At 40.8% G+C, this 19,385-nt stretch overlaps 1 protein-coding gene across 4 annotated transcripts in view; it reads right to left on the reverse strand.

Annotated features, from left to right (window-relative positions):
• BTBD7 (BTB domain containing 7) overlaps window positions 1–19,385 on the reverse strand; it is a 95,607-nt gene that overhangs the window by 33,227 nt on the left and 42,995 nt on the right. For 2 of the 4 annotated variants that reach the window (XM_034938052.3, XM_063596390.1), the window contains exon 4: window positions 8,190–17,930. The exons of the other annotated variants lie outside the window; for them this stretch is intronic. In XM_034938052.3, coding sequence (XP_034793943.1) covers window positions 17,860–17,930 — 71 coding nt within the window. In that variant the 3' untranslated portion in view covers window positions 8,190–17,859. Of the gene's footprint in view, window positions 1–8,189; window positions 17,931–19,385 lie in introns of those variants that run through there. 4 annotated transcript variants of the gene reach the window in all.

Consider the following 19,385-nt stretch of genomic DNA (forward strand, 5'->3'; position numbering starts at 1 on the left):
TGATGCTCTTGGGAGGTTGGCAGGTAGTACAAAGTCAACTTCTTACAATTTCTTTTGCTTATGTGATAACCACACTTTACAGATCCATCTCCTACTTATTTAATCCTTTCCTCTATTCTCTTTTACTAGGATATTTTCTTTCTAATCTTTAATGTAAGCAAAAATACCTTCCCTCAAAAAATTGAGTCACATAACCAATAGGAATGAATGACCAGGGCTGAAGGCTGAGACTTAAAGAGCTAACAAATCAATCTGAAATTCAGTAACACAAATGACTGTATTGCTGCATGTTAAATAGGATCACTTTCTGTTTTTATTATCAATTTTTGTTTCTCCTCTTCATGTTTGTCCCTCTGGTAACTAAAAATAGCCTCAATGTTGACAGTTCTCCTGAATACACTGTCAGGATCTTTGTTTCCCCCTTACTTGTTATTCCTACAATGCCACCCTACTTGTTTCACCAATACCAGTGGGAAACTTTTCCACTGGCTCATGTCCATCAGGAAATATATAAACGGCTTCCAGATTCATATTGAGGTCGGGGTGGAAAGAGGAAGGAGGAAACAGGCAAGGGGGAAAGGAAATAGGAACAGGGAGATTACAGCTTGCCATGCAACATAAAACAAGATCGTAAGTTTAGAGGAGGGCCGGCCTTAGACTTGGCATGGTGATTCTTCAGAGGCACCAGAGTTAGAAATAAGAATTGAAGTACAAACAGGCTCGAGAGAAAAGTTGCTTCAATTCTTTCTTACTAACCAGTACATGACTGATTCAGAATCCTGAGAAAAGAAATTAAGAAATAACGGAAGTGAGTGTGGCAGGAAGTGAAAGACCATAGGTTTTAAATTCAGGCAGCTGCATCACTAATTCTTGACCCTCACCCAGCCTGTACCAGATTAAAACACATCCTGTCCAGGTGCGATGGCTCACACCTGTAATCCCAGCACTTTGGGAGGCCAAGATGGGCGGATTGTTTGGGCTCAGGAGTTTGAGACCAGCCTGGGCAATATGGTGAAACCTTGTCTCTACAAAAAATACAAAAATTAGGTGGGTATAATGGTGCATGCCTGTAGTCCCAAGTACTCAGGAGGCTGACGTGGGAAGACCGCTTGAGCCTGGGAGGTAGAGGTTGCAGTGAGCCAAGAGATGCCATTGTACTCCAGCTTGAGTGACAGATGAGACCCTGTCTTAAAAAGACAAAACAAACAAAAACTACATCCTGTGGGCGGGCGCAGTGGCTCATGCCTGTAATCCCAGCACTTTGGGAGGCCGAGGTGGGCGGATCACCAGGTCAGGAGTTTGAGACCAGCCTGACCAACATGGTGAAACCCCATCGGTACTAAAAATCTACTCAGGACCTCAGGAGGTTGAGGCAGGAGAATCGCTTGAACCCGGGAGGTAGAGATTGCAGTGAGCCAAGATTGCACCACTGCACTCCAGCGTGGGCAACAGAACGAGACTCTGTCTCAAAAACAAAAAAACAAACCTATATCCTGTGAGTCTTATTTTCTCATGTCAGCTGAAAGAATCTGAAGTTCTGAGGATTACACTGGAAATTGGGGAGAAATGTGTCTACACAGTACCCTATAAATCTTTAATTTCTACTCTGCCTTTCTGCCCTCCTTTGACCTCAATATCTAACCAATGTGTCCTACAGATTTGTCCTTCAGAACACCCTTCAATTAGCCTCTCTTCCATTCCCACTAGAATACCACCTTTGTTCAAATCCTTAGCATCTCATATACCAATTACTGAAAAGCTTCCTACTGTCTCCCTCCACCCAGGATTCCAATGCATACAGAGCACACTATTGAAAGGTTTAAGTTTTCTAAAACAGCACTACCATCACATCATACCTACAAATCTATTTTTAAAAGGCAACCAGGAATTCCGGATCCAAAGCAAAAACTGAGTGTCAGATATAAGGGCGAGAAGACAAGTCAATCTGTGCCTCAGTGTTCTGCACTGTCGGTCCTTAGATGCTGTGACTCTGAGAGCTGCTTGGATGAATGCTCCTCTCTACTATTTCTCAGGAGGACAATTCTGATGAAGAGCCTAAGCCCAGGTGTCTGCAGTGGTGATCAGCTCAATGACCCACTCTTGTACTGCTCCCCTTCACTCCTGCTCATGGGATACTTACTGAATAAATGACCTGCATGTCAGCCTTTGATTTGGGCTGTGCTTTCGGCATGGACTGCGGGGAATGGGAGGAGACACCCAGCAAAGATAACAGAAATGGCCCTAGAAAACAAGGTTCTTGAATGAGATTCTAGATCTACCTTACTCACTGACCAAATGGCAAAAGGTCTCCCCCTCCCATTCCTACTGGTAGGAGACATGGTGATAACCGCTGCACATAGTAGCATGACAACACCAGGAGCAGATTAAAATGAGGTATATGTGGAAGGTAAAGTATCAGATCACCAATCATGGTGGCACTTGAATGGAATGGGAACATTAGTGACTATAAGGCCTAGATACTGGCTGGATTAACAACTTTAGAGGCCATGAACAAACAGAATGACAGGCTCAGGTTAGCCAACCCTTAAATCTAGGCATTCTTCAAAGTCTGAAGACTTCCAGGTCAGTGTCTGAAAAGACCCTATTTCTTGCAGCTGCGGGGCAGATTGCCAAAATTCAGGCTCCAGACTTAATTTAAAAGATATCAGAACTACAAAGGAGATATGAAAGAAAGCCTTGACAGGTGTTCTATGATAAAATCTGGGTCCTGGTAGGAACACTTGGACACAGAAACCTGGAATGGGGATATTTGGTTGGCTTAGCTGAGAATATTAAACCCCAAGATTTACCTGAATTTTTTGGGCTAGGAGAAGCAGCTCCCCCAACTCCTTGCTAGAGAGCAGCAGCCTCCTTCATCTGGAGACCCTGCAGGTGCCTGAAAAGATAATGCTTGTTCTCTTTAAGATCAGTTCCTGCCTTCTCTCACTACCTCCAACCCAATAATGAGGATCATGTTCCCAGCACAGTCTGATTGGGAAAATACAGTCCCTGTTCTGGGAGGAAAGAGTGTAGGCACCCAAAGAATGGTAAGACCTGGCTATATGCACTGGCAGGTCCTGAAGGTACACTCGTACAAGTGGATCCTGTGTTGGATGAGGTGCAAGGTCTGTGGCTATACAACAGCAGTTCATTCAGAACCCAGGGGATTCACTGCAGCATCTTCTGGTGCTTCTTTGCTGAGGGATAACAGAGACCTAGTGATTGTAGCAACTACTGATAAAGAAACTAAGAGCTCAAATACCTCTGGGATGAAGGTCTGGCTCACACCTAGTAGGCTGCCTAGGCCTGCTGAAGTATTGGCAAGGAATGACGAAAATCTAGTTTCAATCTCTTCCATGATTGAGTCTTTTGTAGAGGTGTGGCTGGCCACCATCTTGAAGATTCGGTGATGATGGAGCACACAAACTGATCTGAGTGATGCAAGAAGTAGACTAAATTCAGCAACTCTTGCGCCCACTGCACAACCTCTCTGCCTTTCACCACAGCAGCCCAGTTACAGCACCCTGCCTCAGCGGTACCTTTGTATCTTTTGTTGTCTGCTGTGAAAATTGTGACCCTTGGAGTCAGCACCTCTGGGAATCTGCTAGGCACCTGTCCATATGCAAACCATGAGATGCAAGGGAGTGAACACCCTATTGGAAACACTTTTCCAATGGAGGGATGGAAGGTGGTAGGTAAATGTCCCCTCTTTCTTCCCTCTGGAAGACAATCCTGAAGTACATTCCATGTGGCTCATCAGTGAGTTCCAGTAGGATTATGCCTGATTGACCACAGCAGTGATCAGCTCAGAACACATGCTTGTATTGGCTTGCTCTCATTCCATTTCACTCATCAGTTACCCACTCCTATTCTCTGGTAGAACTTCCCAAAATAAACTTTTTGCTTGCAAGTCCTTATACGAGGCTCTACTTTTTGGAGGGAACCCAGGCTAAGAAAGAGCAGATACAAAAATCTCCAGTTTTGACACTGGTCTAAAAGAAGTAATGTTATTTTTAATTGCCACTCTAGATTTTGGTCAAACTAATGGGTCATTCAGCCCTGGATTCCAGGTTACCTTTCTAGACTTTCATTTAAAAAAATTATTGAGCTTTGTGCAGGCTCTGTACTACATGTGAGGGATACAATGATAAATAATACAGCTCTTGATTTCAAGAAGCTAACAATGTTCTAGAAGGGTAGAAAAAGAAGTAGGCAATCTCACCTCTATGTAGTAAGTACTACCAAAGGGGTGTACAAAAGGCTATGGTACACAGTGGGGGGCTACCTAAATTCTCAGGTGGAGTGAGAATGGCAAGGGATAGAACCTACATATAACCCACTACTGTGTGAATACCAGAAAATGGAGATTAGGGTTCATCTTAGGGTCTACTTGTTGCACTACATTTATGGCCACCTTAGTAATATACTTTCTGACAGACTGGACAATCCTAATCACTTCAGTTTGCTCTTTGTATCCCTACTCCTTTTATCTTCTTCAGCTTTCTTTTCTCAGAACACACCTAACTTTACCACTTCTCTGAACAGTGGGAAGAATATATAATTTGTATTTTAGGCAAGGATGCATTATAGTTTGGCAAAAAAATTTTTAAAGTTGTAGTTTTCTGTGTTTTGTTTCTTATACCCTTGTAGCTAATATTTGGAATTTGGTTGTCCCTGTTGGGTAAAGAGGCATAACACAGAGTGTAGTCTTAAAGTTGCTTAACAGTGGTCACTTAACAGAAATATCATCTGAGAAAAGCATTGTTAGGCAATTTCATCATCGTGCGAACATCAGAGTGTACGTACACAAACCTAGATGGTTTAAGGCCTATTACACACCTAGGGTACACAGTATATAAGGCCATTTTTTTTGCTCATAGGCTATGAATCTGTACAGTGTGTCACTGTACTGAATACTGTAGGCAACTATAATGCAATGGTATCTGTTCACTGAAACACATCTAAACATTATAAAGGTACTGTGAAAGTACGTTATTACATAACCTTATAGGACCACTGTTGTACATGTGGTCTGCTGTTTACTGAATCATCATTATGTGGTACATGACCATTTATCCACACAGAAGCGTATCTTTCAAGTCTCTGTCCGTTTTAATAGTCTTGGCCATGCATGGTGGCTCACGCCTGTAATCCCAGCACTTTGGGAGGCTTAGGTGGGGCAGATCTTTTGAGCCCAGGAGTCCAAGACCAGCTTGGGCAACACAGTGAGACCCTGTCTCTAAAAACAAATTTAAAAATTAGCCAGGCATGGTGGCATATGCCTGTAGTCCCAGCTACTTGGGAGGCTGAGGTGGGAGAATTGATTGAGCTTGGGAGGTCAAGGTTGCAGTGAGCTGTGATCATGCCACTGCAGCACTCCAGCCTGGGCAACAGAGAGAGACCTTGTCTCAAAAAGTCTTACAAGATTTTCCTGCAAGAGCTAAATGCCAGTCAGGCATTACTAATAGGATATTTCCAATCTAAGTATCTTTTCATGCTCCCTTACAATACATTTTAGGTTATGTTCTGAGACAATCTCTGGATTATCTATCTGGAAGGGCACACAGGAACCTGTAACACTGGTTGCCTCTGTCAAGGGCAACTGAGTGGCTGGGGAACAAAGTGGAAGGGTGGGTGACTCTTTACTGAATACCATGTTGAATTCTGTTCCGTGTGAATGTATTACCTATTAAAAGTTAAATTTAAAAAAAGTACCACCAGGCTATGGAAGCTGCCAGAAGTTCTTTTCCTTAGTACTCTGTAAAAAATTAATCACTGACTACAAAACCAAGTGAATACTGGAAAGGAAATGAGAAGGCTATCTACCTGGAGAACATTAATCCCTTCTAATGGGAAAGAGGCAATCACTGAGATTTATGCTGCATGTGTGTGAAAAGGTACACAATGTTTATATTCTTTATTCTTACAGCTTCTGACAAGTTGTGTGAGAGACAAAAGCAGACAAAGCTGGAAAAGCAGCTGAAAACTTCTAGGGAATAACTTTAGTAACTTAGAGGAAGCTAAAGCATACACACAATTCATGAACGATTTCTCTTCAAGCCACGACACACACAGATTAATATTTTTTTTTTTTTTTTTTTTTTTGAGATGGAGCCTCACTCTGTCACCCAGCCTGGAGTGCAGTGGCATGATCTCAGCTCACTGCAACCTCTGCCTCCCGGGTTCAAGCAATTCTCTGACCTCAGCTTCCTGAGTAGCTGGGATTACAGGCACGCACCACCACACCCAGAAAATTTTTGTATTTTTAGTAGAGACAGGGTTTCACCATGTTGGCCAGGCTGGTCCTGAAATCCCGACCTTAGGTGATCCGCCCACCTTGGCCTCCCAAAGTGCTGGGATTACAGGTGTGAGCCACTGTGCCCGGCTCAGGTTAATAATTCTTAAGGTACTCAATTGACTAGATTGATATTTCTTTAATGTTTACTTCATAAATTAGTGTTATCTAATACGGCATTTAAAATGTTTACATTTAAGCATGGGGGGTAATGAGAATAGCATAATGAAGGGCAAGCATTCATGGGGATGTCAGTTCTCTGCACAAAGACACCACATATAGCCCTCTACTGTAATGCAGGGGGAGCTAACTCTGGGACCTACAGGATGCCTGAAATCTCTGAAATAGAGCACATTCTTACATGCAGGCATCTTGCTGGAAGAGACAGAAAGGATATACCACTAGAGTTGGACTGACCAGAAACCCAATTCCAATTCTCTTTAGCTGTGTGATGTGTGAAATCTTTGCCTGTTTCCTTATCTGAAAAATGTGGATAATACCGTCTACCCTAGGGGGTTACTTTCAGGATTAAATAATATACATACAGCTCTTAGTCCATTGCTTACCTTATGGTAAATGTTAAATGAATGACAGCTATTTCTATAATCAAAGTTCCCTGATAAGCGTACCCACTGTACTGATGTATTCTACTACCAAAGCAAGCACAGGATTTGCGGGGTGTGCAAGGGGGAAGGGAGGGAGCGTAGTCTGAAGAGAGCAGGGCAAGTCAAACACCTGTAATGAGAACAGAAACAGTGACAACCCAAATGTATAATTTCCTGTCACAAGTTTATCAAAATGTTAAATAAAAACTATCCTCCTACTCAGCAGGTGAAAAATTCAGCGGTTCACACCTCTTTATCTGAAAACAAAAGCTAGTCATTTACACCTGTATTTTGTTTACTATCCTTAGACCATTACCCCACTAGTGATGAATAGTAAATTATTATAGTGGAATTAAGAGTATCATTGAAGGGAAAAACCAAAGCTTTTGGGGTACAGCCATGTAATTATGTTTTTCAGCCAGGCGTGGTGGCTCACGCCTCTAATCCCAGCACTTTGGGAGGCCGAGGTGGGTGGATCACTTGAGGTCAGGAGTTCGAGACCAGCCTGGCCAACATGGTGAAATCCCACCTCTATTAAAAACACAAAAAATTAGCCAGGCATGGTGGCAGACGCCTCTAATTCCAGCTACTTGGGAAGGTGAGGTAGGAGAATCGCTTGAGCCCAGGAGGCGGAGGTTGCAGTGAGCTGAGATTGCACCACTGCACTCCAGTCTGGGCAACAAGGCTGAAACTCCATATATAAAAAAAAAGTTTTTCAGAAAACCTTCTGATATCTTCTGGTTGGTTACATATGATCATGTGCTCCCTTCAAAACAGTGCAACTCACAGATGATTTCTCCTCAGAGATCATATTCCCTCTTCCCCCTACCTGTGGAAGAGTAGCTGTGGAATCACAAGGACCAGGATTCAAATCTCGGCCTTAACACTTTCTAGCTGTAACATGGTAATGCAATGGTATTTGTTCATCTAAACACATCTAAACATTAAAAAAGTAGAGTGGAAGTACGTATTTTATAACCTTATAGGACCACCATTGTACATGTGGTCTGCTGTTGACTGAAACATCATTATGTGGTACATGACTATTTATCCATATAGAAGCATATCTTTCAAGTTTCTGTCCCTTTTAATAGTCTTGACCACGCATAGTGGCTCAGGCATGTAATCCCAGCACTTAGGTGAGTGACAGTATTTTTCGTACCCCGTTTGGCTGTAAATGGAGGAAAAACCTACCATAGAGGACAACGTGAGTAAAGTGCTTGACACAGTGCCTGAAAAAGAACAGGTGCCCCACAAATTCTCCTGAACAAATGAATACACAGAGCATAAAACTTTTAAAAAGAATTAGTAATTTTGATATAAAATTTACAGATTTCATCTACTTACAGCAGAATGTACGTACTTTTAAGACCCTCACTATTTCTAGAACATTTCTTACGGTCTTCGCATGCTACATCCAAAGAGAGCTTTTAGAAAATACAAATGTAATCAGGCCACAAGATTTACGATAGTGAGGATAATGCCAATTGTCTCAGTTTAGTATACTGAATTCTTTATCTTATAGCCGTGTTTGCCTCTGTTGCCTCATTTCTTGCCATACCTCTCTTTGCAACCCCAGCCTCTCCAGCCAAAAAGGCCTAGCTGTCATTTATCTCTAGGCCAGTTCCTGCTGCCTGATATGCTCGCTTTTACCTCCAATCTTTGCTTAACTCCTACTCCAGGTCTCATTCTCTGGGAAGTTTCTGATATGTCCTCCTGCCCTCCCCTTCCATATTGGGGTCTGGGGCTTCTCGTCCTCCTAGGTACTCCCCCAGCACCCAGTGTTCTATTAGGGCACTCACACTCTAACTGCCTATTGGTACTTAAACACTGGACTGTCCTTTTCTTCTTTTTTTTGTTGAGACAGAGTCTCGCTCTGTTGCCCAGGCTGGAGTGCAGTGGTGTGATCCCAGCTCACTGCAACCTCCGACTCCCGGGTTCAAGCGATTCTCCTGCCTCAGCCTCCCAAGCAGCTGGGATTACAGGTGCCCATGACCACGTCCAGCTAATTTTTGTATTTTTAGTAGAGACAAGGTTTCACCATGTTGGCCAGACTGATGGACTATCATTTTCCTTACTTTAATCTCAGGTTCTGGCACACAGTAAGAGCTCAATAAGTGTTTGTTAAATGAGTATAGGAATCATGGTGCTAATTCTATACCAAGGGGCTTATTTGAGTTGATAGGCTATATCTTTTTTAGCTCCAATAATGTCCCATTGTTACCTTTATTTGCTTGAAAACTAGGACAGCAGCTGTTCTCTCAGGTTTATAGACCTAATGTGATGATCAGATTTATAATACTGTATCCATCTACTTTTATTTAATCTACTGCCTCTAAAAATTTGACATCAAAATGTAGTTTAGAAGTGGTGTTCACACCACAGAAAACTTTAGCTTCTTACTATTTTACTGTTCATACTTATAAACAAAAAACTATCAATCTAGGGTTTAAGATGAGGCACAAAAATAACAACTAATCATGCAGTTTAGCTTAGAAAAATTTCTGACTGCTCATAATTAGATACAAGCTCAGATGTCAAAAGATTTAGAAAAACAAGGTAATGCCCATGTACTTTCCAGAGAATAAAATTTAGTGAATCGGTTTCAAAATTCAGCACTGTTCTTTAATGTAAACAATGTAAACGTCAATTAGAAAGGAACACTGACAACGAAAACCTAATATAAAAACCAAACAAACCACTTCAGAAAAGGCTATTATGGTTGAAGATGAATATCGCTAGAAACAAAAACATTTAAGTGTGCAAATATATTTTCAGTTTTTTGGCACTACTTTCAGATGTATGTATATTTCACCCTTAAATTTCATGACATGTATAACATTTATCAGAAGTTTTATAAACATAAACATGCCAATACCTAAGTATGAGATACATAAAAATGTTTTAGTGCAAAGAATCGTAACAGAGCTCAAAGTCTTTTAATATATCAAGTAATCCCCTTGTGGAGACATATTTAGTAAGGCCAGCCCATGTTAATTTACAATAGAGACCAAATATATGAAAAAATGGTTGAAGCCAGGCAATTTCTGGACAGTTTATATTCACCGAGTGTTTTAGCAGTCCCATCATATATATACTCTGAACTAAGATTCGGTCCTTTGAAGGTATTATTTATAAAAAGGCACCTTTTTTTTTTTTTTTTTTTTTGGAAACAGATCTTACTCTGTCATCCAGGCTGAATCACAACTCACTGTAGCCTTGACCTCGGTGGACTCAAGCAATCCTCCCATCTCAGCCTTCTGAGTGGCTGGGACTATAGGCACCCACCACCACGCCCAGCTAATTTTTGTTTTGTTCTGTTTTTGAGACAGGGTCTTACTCTGTCAGCCAGGCTGGAGTGCAGTGGCACAACCTTGGCTCACTGCAATCTGCGCTTCTTGGGCTCTTGATCCTCCCACTTCAGCCTCCCAAAGAGCTGGGACCACAGGTGTGCACCACTATGCCTGGCTCTTTTTTTTTTTTTGTAGAGATGGAGTTTCACCATGTTATCCATGCTGATCTCAAACTCCTGGACTCAAGCGATCTGCCTGCCTTGGCCTCCCAAAATGCTAGGATTACAGGCATGAGCCACTGTGCCCTAATTTTTGTATTTTTTTTGTAGAGGCAGAGTTTCACCGTGTTGCCTAGGCAGGTCTCAAACTCCTGGACTCAAGCCATCCACCCGCCTCAGCCTCCCAAAGTGCTGGGATTACAGGCATGAGCCGCCTCACCTAGCCCAAAAGGTACTTTTTGTTGACAGTAGTTATCACAGAGGAGTGAGACTTTATAGTTCTTAAACACTTTTAGTATTATCTGTGTTATCTGACTACCCGACCTATTACTTATATTTTTAGACAGTAACTTAAAAAACATCAGTTATTCAAAAGTAAACTCTATATATACTGACATAAACATTTTCCCAAGGTTTATTACGTATGAAAAAAAGTTATATAGTGTGATGTTATTTATAACAGAATAAGATAGCACGTTAAATACACACACAGACATGCACATATAAAGATTTGTAAGGAAAACCATCAAACTGGCCACAGTATATCACTAATAGGGATTTGGGAAAAGCATTGGTAGTAGACAAAAATACACTTCCTGATATGTTTCTGTATCATTTCTTTTCTCTCCCAGCAGTGAGCATGAATTGTTTTTTGAAATGAATTAATTCAGAGATAAAGTTTTACCAGAGAGTTATTATAGGAGATGGTTTATTTATGAATGTTATCAATCGTATTATCTAAAGTCTGCTGAAGTGCAAAGTATACATGAAGCTTGATCACTGAGTGTAGAGTAGGTGCTCAATACATTCTTGTTTTGAAGTTCATCTTTTGATCTGTTGAAATAGCCTTGGAGAGGTAGCAACTTAGGATTTGTTGCCTCATTTCTATTACAGGAAGCATGACAGCAGTTACCACATAGGTTACTATAAAGATTAAGTGAGGTATTCCATAAAAAGATCTTAGTACAGTGTTTTCACAGTAACAGCTAAGTAATATCATTATCAATCTATCTTAATTCTTGGAATAGTTTCTTTTCCACTTCTACAACTAGAAGTAAACAGAATTCTTACATCTTGTGATAGTCTTCCTCTGGATGTTTTAGGAGATAAGAGCAATGCTTTTTTCTTTTTTTTGAGACAGTTTCGCTCTGTCGCCCAGGCTGGAGTGCAGTGGTGTGATTTCTCAGCTCACTACAACTTCTGCCTCCCGGGTTCAAGCGATTCTCCTGCCTCAGCCTCCTGAGTAGATGGGATTACAGGCATCCGCCACCACACCTGGCTAATTTTTGTATTTTTAGTAGAGATGGGGTTTCACAATGTTGGGCAGGCTGGTCTTGAACTCCTGACTGCGTGATCTGCCTGCCTTGCCCTCCCAAAGGGTTGGAATTACAGGCACGAGCCACCGCACCCGGCCTATGCTTGGTTTTAAGACAGAAACTTCAACTGTATCTCAACTCTGAGTTTGAAAAGCCAGGATATTTGTACAATGCAGAGGTTCTTCCTTCCTTCTGTCATTTTCCCTCTTTAGTCAGTAATGCCTCCTCCCCAGTCCCATTTTCCTTATACCAAATCACCTGTATCTTAGACTCCATTCATTTTGTATTCCTTGGCGATGGGAGGCATCACACCTGGCCTCAATTGATGTTAATTATTCTATTTTACTTTGAAAGTCATATATAAATGGTGGTATGTGCAAGGTGCAATGAAGAACACATATCTCAATAATTCAAGACAAATGTGATGCCATAAGCTTACAAAGTCTGCTATTTTGCCTTCTCCCTCCATCTTTCGAATTTTATTATCAGAGAAAAGGTTTTGCTTGCTGAGAAAGCTTCTAACTAAACTTTGTATAATTTTTGCTGTTGCTGTTGTTTGTTTTGAGACATGGTCTGGCTCTGTCGCCTAGGTTGGAGTGCAGTGGCACGATCTCAGCTCACTGAAACCTCTGCCTCCTGGGCTCAAGCTATGCTCCCACCTCAGCCTCCTGAGGAGCTGAGACTACAAGTGTGTGCCACCCACTCGGCTAATTTCTTTGTATTTTTTTTAGAGATGTGGTTTTGCCATGTTGCCAGGCTTGTCTTGAACTTCTGAGCTCAAGCTATCCATCCGCCATGGCCTCCCAAAGTGTTGGGATTACAAGTGTGAGCCACCGTCCCCAGCCAAATTCTGCATTATTTTAAATAAAAAGAAATTTAGACATTTAATGGATTCTACTACAAATTAACAGTGCATATTTTAGCGATATCATTTCTTGTTATAGCTACAAACTACCTGATACATATTTACATTTTAAAAGCCATATAACAAGCTATAACATTTATTTATATACAATGTTTTGTTTTGGTTTGGTTTTGAGACAGTCTCTCACTCTATCACCCAGGCTGGAGTGCAGTAGCAGGATCTCAGCTCACTGTAATCTCCGCCTCCCTGGTTCAAGCAATTTTCGTGCCTCAGCCACCAGAGTAGCTGGGATTACAGGTGTGCGCCACCATGCCCGGCTGATTTTTGTATTTTTAGTAGAGATGGGGTTTCACTATGTTGGTCAGGCTGGTCTCGAACTCCTGGCCTTAAGTAATCTGCCCTGCTTCGGCCTCCGAAAGTGCTGGGATTACAGGCATGAGCCATTGCACCAGGCCAATACAATGTCTTTTAAGTATATAAATAAGGGTGAATAAACATTCCACTTTCAATAGACAAAGAAATACTGGCAACTCCTTAAAATTTTCTTTTCCCTTAATAAATCAAACAGGACAAGTAAGAAGTAAAAAGATACTTAACTTAGATTAAGAATTTCCAAGTTACTTTAACATTCTGAGTTATATAATTTACCATAAATTTAATTCTCATTATTACTATACCTTTTTATTATTAAATTTTAGATATATAATTAGTTCTTTGATCTAAATTATAAATTAGTGCAGAATGAAAGACTGCCTCTGGATTAAACTTTTTTTGGCTTTAAAAGATGAACAGCATTAAACTGGCTTTTGAGAATTTTCTAAATTCAATTGATATTCTATTTTAAATCAATGAACTGACAAGTAAACAGTGAGTTGATGAGACAGGTTTTCTGACATTAAACCGTGAATTAAATGGTAGAGAGTTATACCATTTAGACCACATGTAAACTTACTTTTATAAATAATACTTCATATTTTGTTCCTATTCTGGGGTTAAGTGCTTTCATTTTGTTTGCAACTCCTTAGGGATAAAATTTATTACAACCTCTGCTATCCCACTCCCCACTTTTTTTTTTAAAGAAAAGGTTACTCAGCTTTCAAAGGTATTAAAAATAATTCAAAACATGTAACTGACAGTATACTAAGAATAAAGCAGTGTGCTAGGTTCTCAGGTTATTCAAAGATGACCAAGATTTTGATACACAACTTTGGGAGCATACAATACACTAGGTGACAGAGGAAATGAGACGGGTACCTAGGTAATTTCAAAACAAGTTAGAAGATATAAAACCCTAAGAACAATAAAAAGTGTTTTAGAAATTCTCAGGATGTAGAAAATACTTTTAACTTGGAATGGTTAAGCAAAACAAGGAAAGTAAGCATGTGAGTTCGGTCTTAAAGGTTAGGGTAGAATTTGGACATTTAATGATCAAAGGCAAAGAAACCCCCCAGACAAATGAAAAGTGAGAGCAGAGGGTCAGAGGTGAAGAGTTTGTAGTCTATAAAAAATGACTTAAGTTTTAAAACAAAAGATGCAATATTATATATATAATATATAAACTTTTTATGTTTTATATATAAACATATATATAAATATGAAACTGAGATTAACTCTTCATCTATGTTGCATGTTTGAAACCTGCATTTACTACTCTGATCTGTTGATAATGGTCTTTAGCTTGGCCCCATTCTTCTCTAGGAAGTACATTCAAATTTGCTGAAGAGGAAACAATTATAGACAGAAGTAAAATAAACTGTCAACTCAACAGAACTGAGACAGAGGGAAGAGTGTCAATATGTAGACAGTGGAGGTTGGGAAGAGGGTGAAATGGATGAGTGAGTGGGGACAGTAAGTCTTTGCTATTTTGCATTTGTTTCAAGCCACACACTCTTGGAAAGTGACCAAGTTGCTAAGGGAAAAAACGAGGTCATTGCTTTCAGTTGCTTCTGTTAGATTTTTAATTCAATAAAATATAATCACATCCATTATGACTAAAAATATGGGCAAATGCATTACAGAGTCCATTTTGGAACTAAAGTTATAAATAAATTTCATATTGTAAAGATTGAAAAATGCATTTGTGATCAAGATGAAAAAACAAAATCTGCAGTTTGAAGTCTACAGTAAATATGCATGTAGATGTTGGTGCTAATTCTGGGGTATTTTGCTCTGAGGTCAACAGTATTTATGACAAGGATGATTAAAGTTCATGAGTTAACCTATAGTTCTCCTAAACAATGAACTTTTCCTCAAAAAATTACCAATGAATGGTATACTCTTACTGTTCTCACATTTTCAGAGCTGTTTACCCAGTATATGCTAAGGTCATTATGAAGAGTCAAAGTGATCAAACATGTGCTCCTTCTTTGGAGACTCTTCCAATCTAGTCATCTCTTTTGGAGTTTTAAATACTAGTCTTTTAAATATAGGTACTGCTACCAATCAGGCTTCTTACGGTGCAATAGCAGAAAACAAGTCTAGTTGGCTTAAAGAGAAAAGGAATTTATCTCAAAGGACACTATTAATCTACAGTGTTGCTGGGAAAAGCTGGAGACCCAGCTCAGTAAACATGGACTAAGGAAGGCTGCAGAATGGGGACTCCACAACATGGAAGCCCAGTGAAGACCCTGAGTTGCCTGGGACCCTGGCCACTAAAGCTCCTACATTCTGTCCCTGGATAGTGAATGTCATCAATGGCACCACTGCCATGGCCTTCTCTCCTTTTCCACTAGATGTTGCTGCCCCACTCTGCTTCCAGAAAAAATTCTCTATAGTCCCTGCTTTTCTGTACCACTAACCCTGACTAGAGAAGGCTGCAGAAGAAAGTATATGACCTTTAAGGCTTTTCTACTGGGAGGTGGGCTCTGCCTCCTATGAAGACATACACAGTAAGGCTGGGAAGAAGGTCCTAATGCTGGGCAGCCAGAAAAGTCAAATGACTAACATAGGAATGCTACCTATTCAGGAAACAATGGCTGAAACAGTACAAAGCTCCTGTTCTCTGGCTAAGTGCTCTGAAGCAAAGTTTGAGTGAGCTACTCAGATTCCTGACCCTACAGCTTTAAACCTCCTAGCTGAGCCCACATTACCCTCAACCCAAGTCGGGGGTAATGATTTGTTGTTCAGCCACAAATCGGGCTCACAGCTGAGGCTCCTACAAGTTGATGTTTCAATCACTCGTTTTCTGTTTTGTTCCTAAGAGTAGGCCACAGCCTCCCACCCTCATCCCTGGAAATTGGGTCCAGTATTTCTCCCTTCTCCTACCACGCCCAAATTCCTGAGCCTAGAGTCAGAAGAGCTGGTATGAGTTACAGCTTCGTGACTTCCAAACCTGGGAAAAGGCTAGTTAATAATCTCGGAGCCTCACCACATTCATAGGCTGACAGGATGACCAATGGAGATAAGTAACAGCCCTCTGTACATTCAAATTATAAGCATGAGCTCATTAGTTAACAGACTTCAAAGATATGATAAAGTCTCCAGTTCTTTAGGATTGTGGCCTTCTCTTGGTCTCTCTGGTTCTTACGGACACTGATGTCATATCTTTACATTTAAAAAGTTAATTCTGGGCCAGGCATGGTGGCTCATGCCTGTAATACCAGCACTTTGGGAGGCTGAGGCGGGTGGATCACCTGAGGTCAGGAGTTTGAGACCAGCCTGGCCAACAGAGCAGAACCCCGTCTCTACTAAAAACACAAAAAATTAGCCGGGCATGGTGGCAGGCACCTGTAATCCCAGCTACTTGGGAGGCTGAGGCAGGAGAATCGCTTGAACCCAGGAGGCAGAGGTTGCAATGAGCCAAGATTGGGCCATTGCACTCTAGCCTGGGCAACAGAGTGAGACTCTGTCTCAAAAAAAAAAAAAAAAAAAAAAGGTAACCTTGTAATCAAAGTAGTATATGCTCATCATTTAAAAAGTCTGGTAGTAACACAATGCTAACCCTAAACCCCCCCCCCCGCCCCCCTCACCCCGTCCTACATCCCTTCCACTTTCAGTTCTGCTCCCCAGAGGTAACTACTCTCAATTCTTTAGCTCTTTCTTCTAGTATTTACCTCTCTATATTACTATTTTTATTAAATCAATATTTAGTGTTTATAATTAAATAGTGCTTACTGCTGAGCCATGCTGTGTACTAAAATTATTTATTCTTTCATATATAATGTTAAATTTATCTTGGAAATATTCATTTCTTCTTTTTCCATTTGCTTCATTTTCTAAGAACTTATTGCTAATTCTTCATAAATGCACCACAAGAGCCATAAAATTGCTTTGTCATTTGCTATTTAATGTCCAAACATTGAAAGTAATTGATTTCTTCCGAGACACCTCTTTCCTTGGAGACTTTCACCCTCCCGGTCTGGGCTAGACTGCCCACAAGACCTACTGTGTGGCTGATGCCTGGGATCTCCCTTTGCTTCCTTCCCGTGTTGGAGCCCATTTTCTAGATCCTTCACTTCTTTGTTCTTGGTTTGCTTCGTCATTTGGTGGAATACATTCCCAGCAGCTGCCTGAGTGGGGAAGCAGGGGAAATATCCCTACACAGGCAGTTTTTCGAGGTATGACTGAAAAATGCCTTTATTTAGCCTTACACTTGATTGACTGTTTAGCTAAATATAGGATTTTGTGTTTAAAATAATTTTCCATCAGCTTTTGGAAGACACTACTTCGCTGTATTGTGGTATTCAGTTGTTGCTACTGAAAATCTCAATACCATCTGATTCCTATTTCTTTGCATGGAACCTAATTTTTCTCCTCCCTGCAACATTTTAAAATTGTCTCTTTTTCCCCAGTGTTCTGAAAAAGAAACTTTTTATATAGAAATTCCTTTAGTTTTGGAAATATTTCTTATATTACTCCTTAGATACTGTCTTCTCTTCACTTTTCTCTGGTATATATTTCTAAAGCCACTATTTGTTAGATGTTAGACCCTGGATGAATACTCTAGTTTTATTTGTCTCCACTCATCTCTTTATTATTATTTACTTTCTAGATTTCCTCAACTGTACCTTTCAATGCTTCCATTATATCTTTCATTTCTGGTATCTTATTTCTAAAAGCTCCTGTTTTTACTTTAATAGCATCCTGCTTATGTCTCACTGATTCCATAAAAAGTTCTTTTATATAAGGATATTTTGATTCTACTGAAGTTTTCTTCTGCTCCCTTCATTGTCTGCTTCCTCCAGGACTTTGTTCTTTTTGCTCTGATCTCTGTCTCAATTTGGAAGCTTTCCTCAAATGTCCAGTTATCCTTGGATGGGTTTTCATATTTAAGATTGAGGCAGTAAGCAGCTGTTTGAAAGCTCTGCTGCACAGGCAGGCCTGATGACTGTAGTCTCCTCTGTAAAACAAATGGAAGGCAAGCTGGCTTTTTCATTTTATAACCCCTGAGTGTAATTTCACTGTGGAAACCCAAAACATCAGTATCTGTAAGTGTATATACTTTTGAGCTGTTCACCATTTCCAGGACTCCAGTTTCTTCTTGTATTTGCCTGGCTGGTATTACAGCAGGGGTTAAGGAAGTAGGTGATTTCACCATAGGGTTTCACATAATTATAGATTTCAACCCTGTGCCACATCCCTACCCTCCTCTGTTGCTATTTCCAGATTTGGAATCTCTCTAATTTCTTTAGAAAATTCAGAAAATTTTAGAAAATCTCAGGTCTCCTGTGTTTTGTTGGGGGGGCAGTAGCAGAGAGGCGAATTGAGGGGGCGGGGACAAGGGCATGTCACCTTGTTGCAAGTGATAGTAATGCAAGAACAGACAAATGGACCACTGGGGCAAAATGGAGACTGAGCACTGATGCATGAATACAATCCAGGCATACATAGCAGCTTTAAGAGTGGCACAAATCAGGAATAGGGAATTAGTAGGGAATACTTGGCTCACTATATGCAGAAGAACAAAACCACATCCTTTTCTAATACCATACATAAAGATGAATTCCAGGGTTGGGGAAAGGGTCTGATCCCTCAGTATTCAGACTTAAAATCAACTCTGTCTTTTTAGTTCTATGCGATGCATATCCCTTCTTTCCAGAGTACTTAGTTCCACCTGGCCTGAGCCACGCCAGAGCTCTAACAGGTGAACTGCCTCACTTCTCCTCAGTAGCCCCCTTTACAGCATCTAATTACAGGCTGCTCCTCTGGTAAGCCATTAATCAAGTCTCTATCTGCTTTCCATTTTCCAAAAATTTTAACATCTTCCCCATTGTTGTTTGCTTCTTAGGTATCTTTGTCTCTTTGTCCTTGAGAGCTTATATTTGTTTTATTCCTTCACTATGATAATAGGGCTTTGAAGGAAATAAAATTAAACATATTCATTTTGTTATGTTTAAATGAAAATCAAGTGAAGTTAAATCTGGTCCTAAATGCCAGGCCTGTAAGTTGAGGCCGTTATCTACTTGCGATTGCCTACTGCCTGCTCCTCCCTACTGATATAAAACACATTCTCTGTGTAGGCCAAGAATCTCAACCCTCTGGGCTTTTTTTTTTTTTTTTTTTTTGGAGACAGAGTCTCACTCAGTTGCCCAGGCTTGGAGTGCAGTGCTGCGATCTCGACTTACTGCAACCTCCGCCTCCTAGGTTTAAGCATTTATTGTGCCTCAGCCTCCCTAGTAGCTGGGATTACAGGTATGCACCACCACGCCCAACTGATTTTTGTAGTTAGAGACGGGGGTTTCACCATGTTGGCCAGGCTGGTCTCGAACTCCTGACTTCAGGTGATCCGCCTGCCTTGGCCTCCCAAAGTGCTGGGATTAAAGGTGTTTGAGCCACCGCACCTGGCCCCAAGAAT

The sequence above is a fragment of the Pan paniscus genome, chromosome 15 (genome assembly GCF_029289425.2).
Source record: "Pan paniscus chromosome 15, NHGRI_mPanPan1-v2.0_pri, whole genome shotgun sequence".
Taxonomy (NCBI): Eukaryota; Metazoa; Chordata; class Mammalia; order Primates; family Hominidae; genus Pan; species Pan paniscus.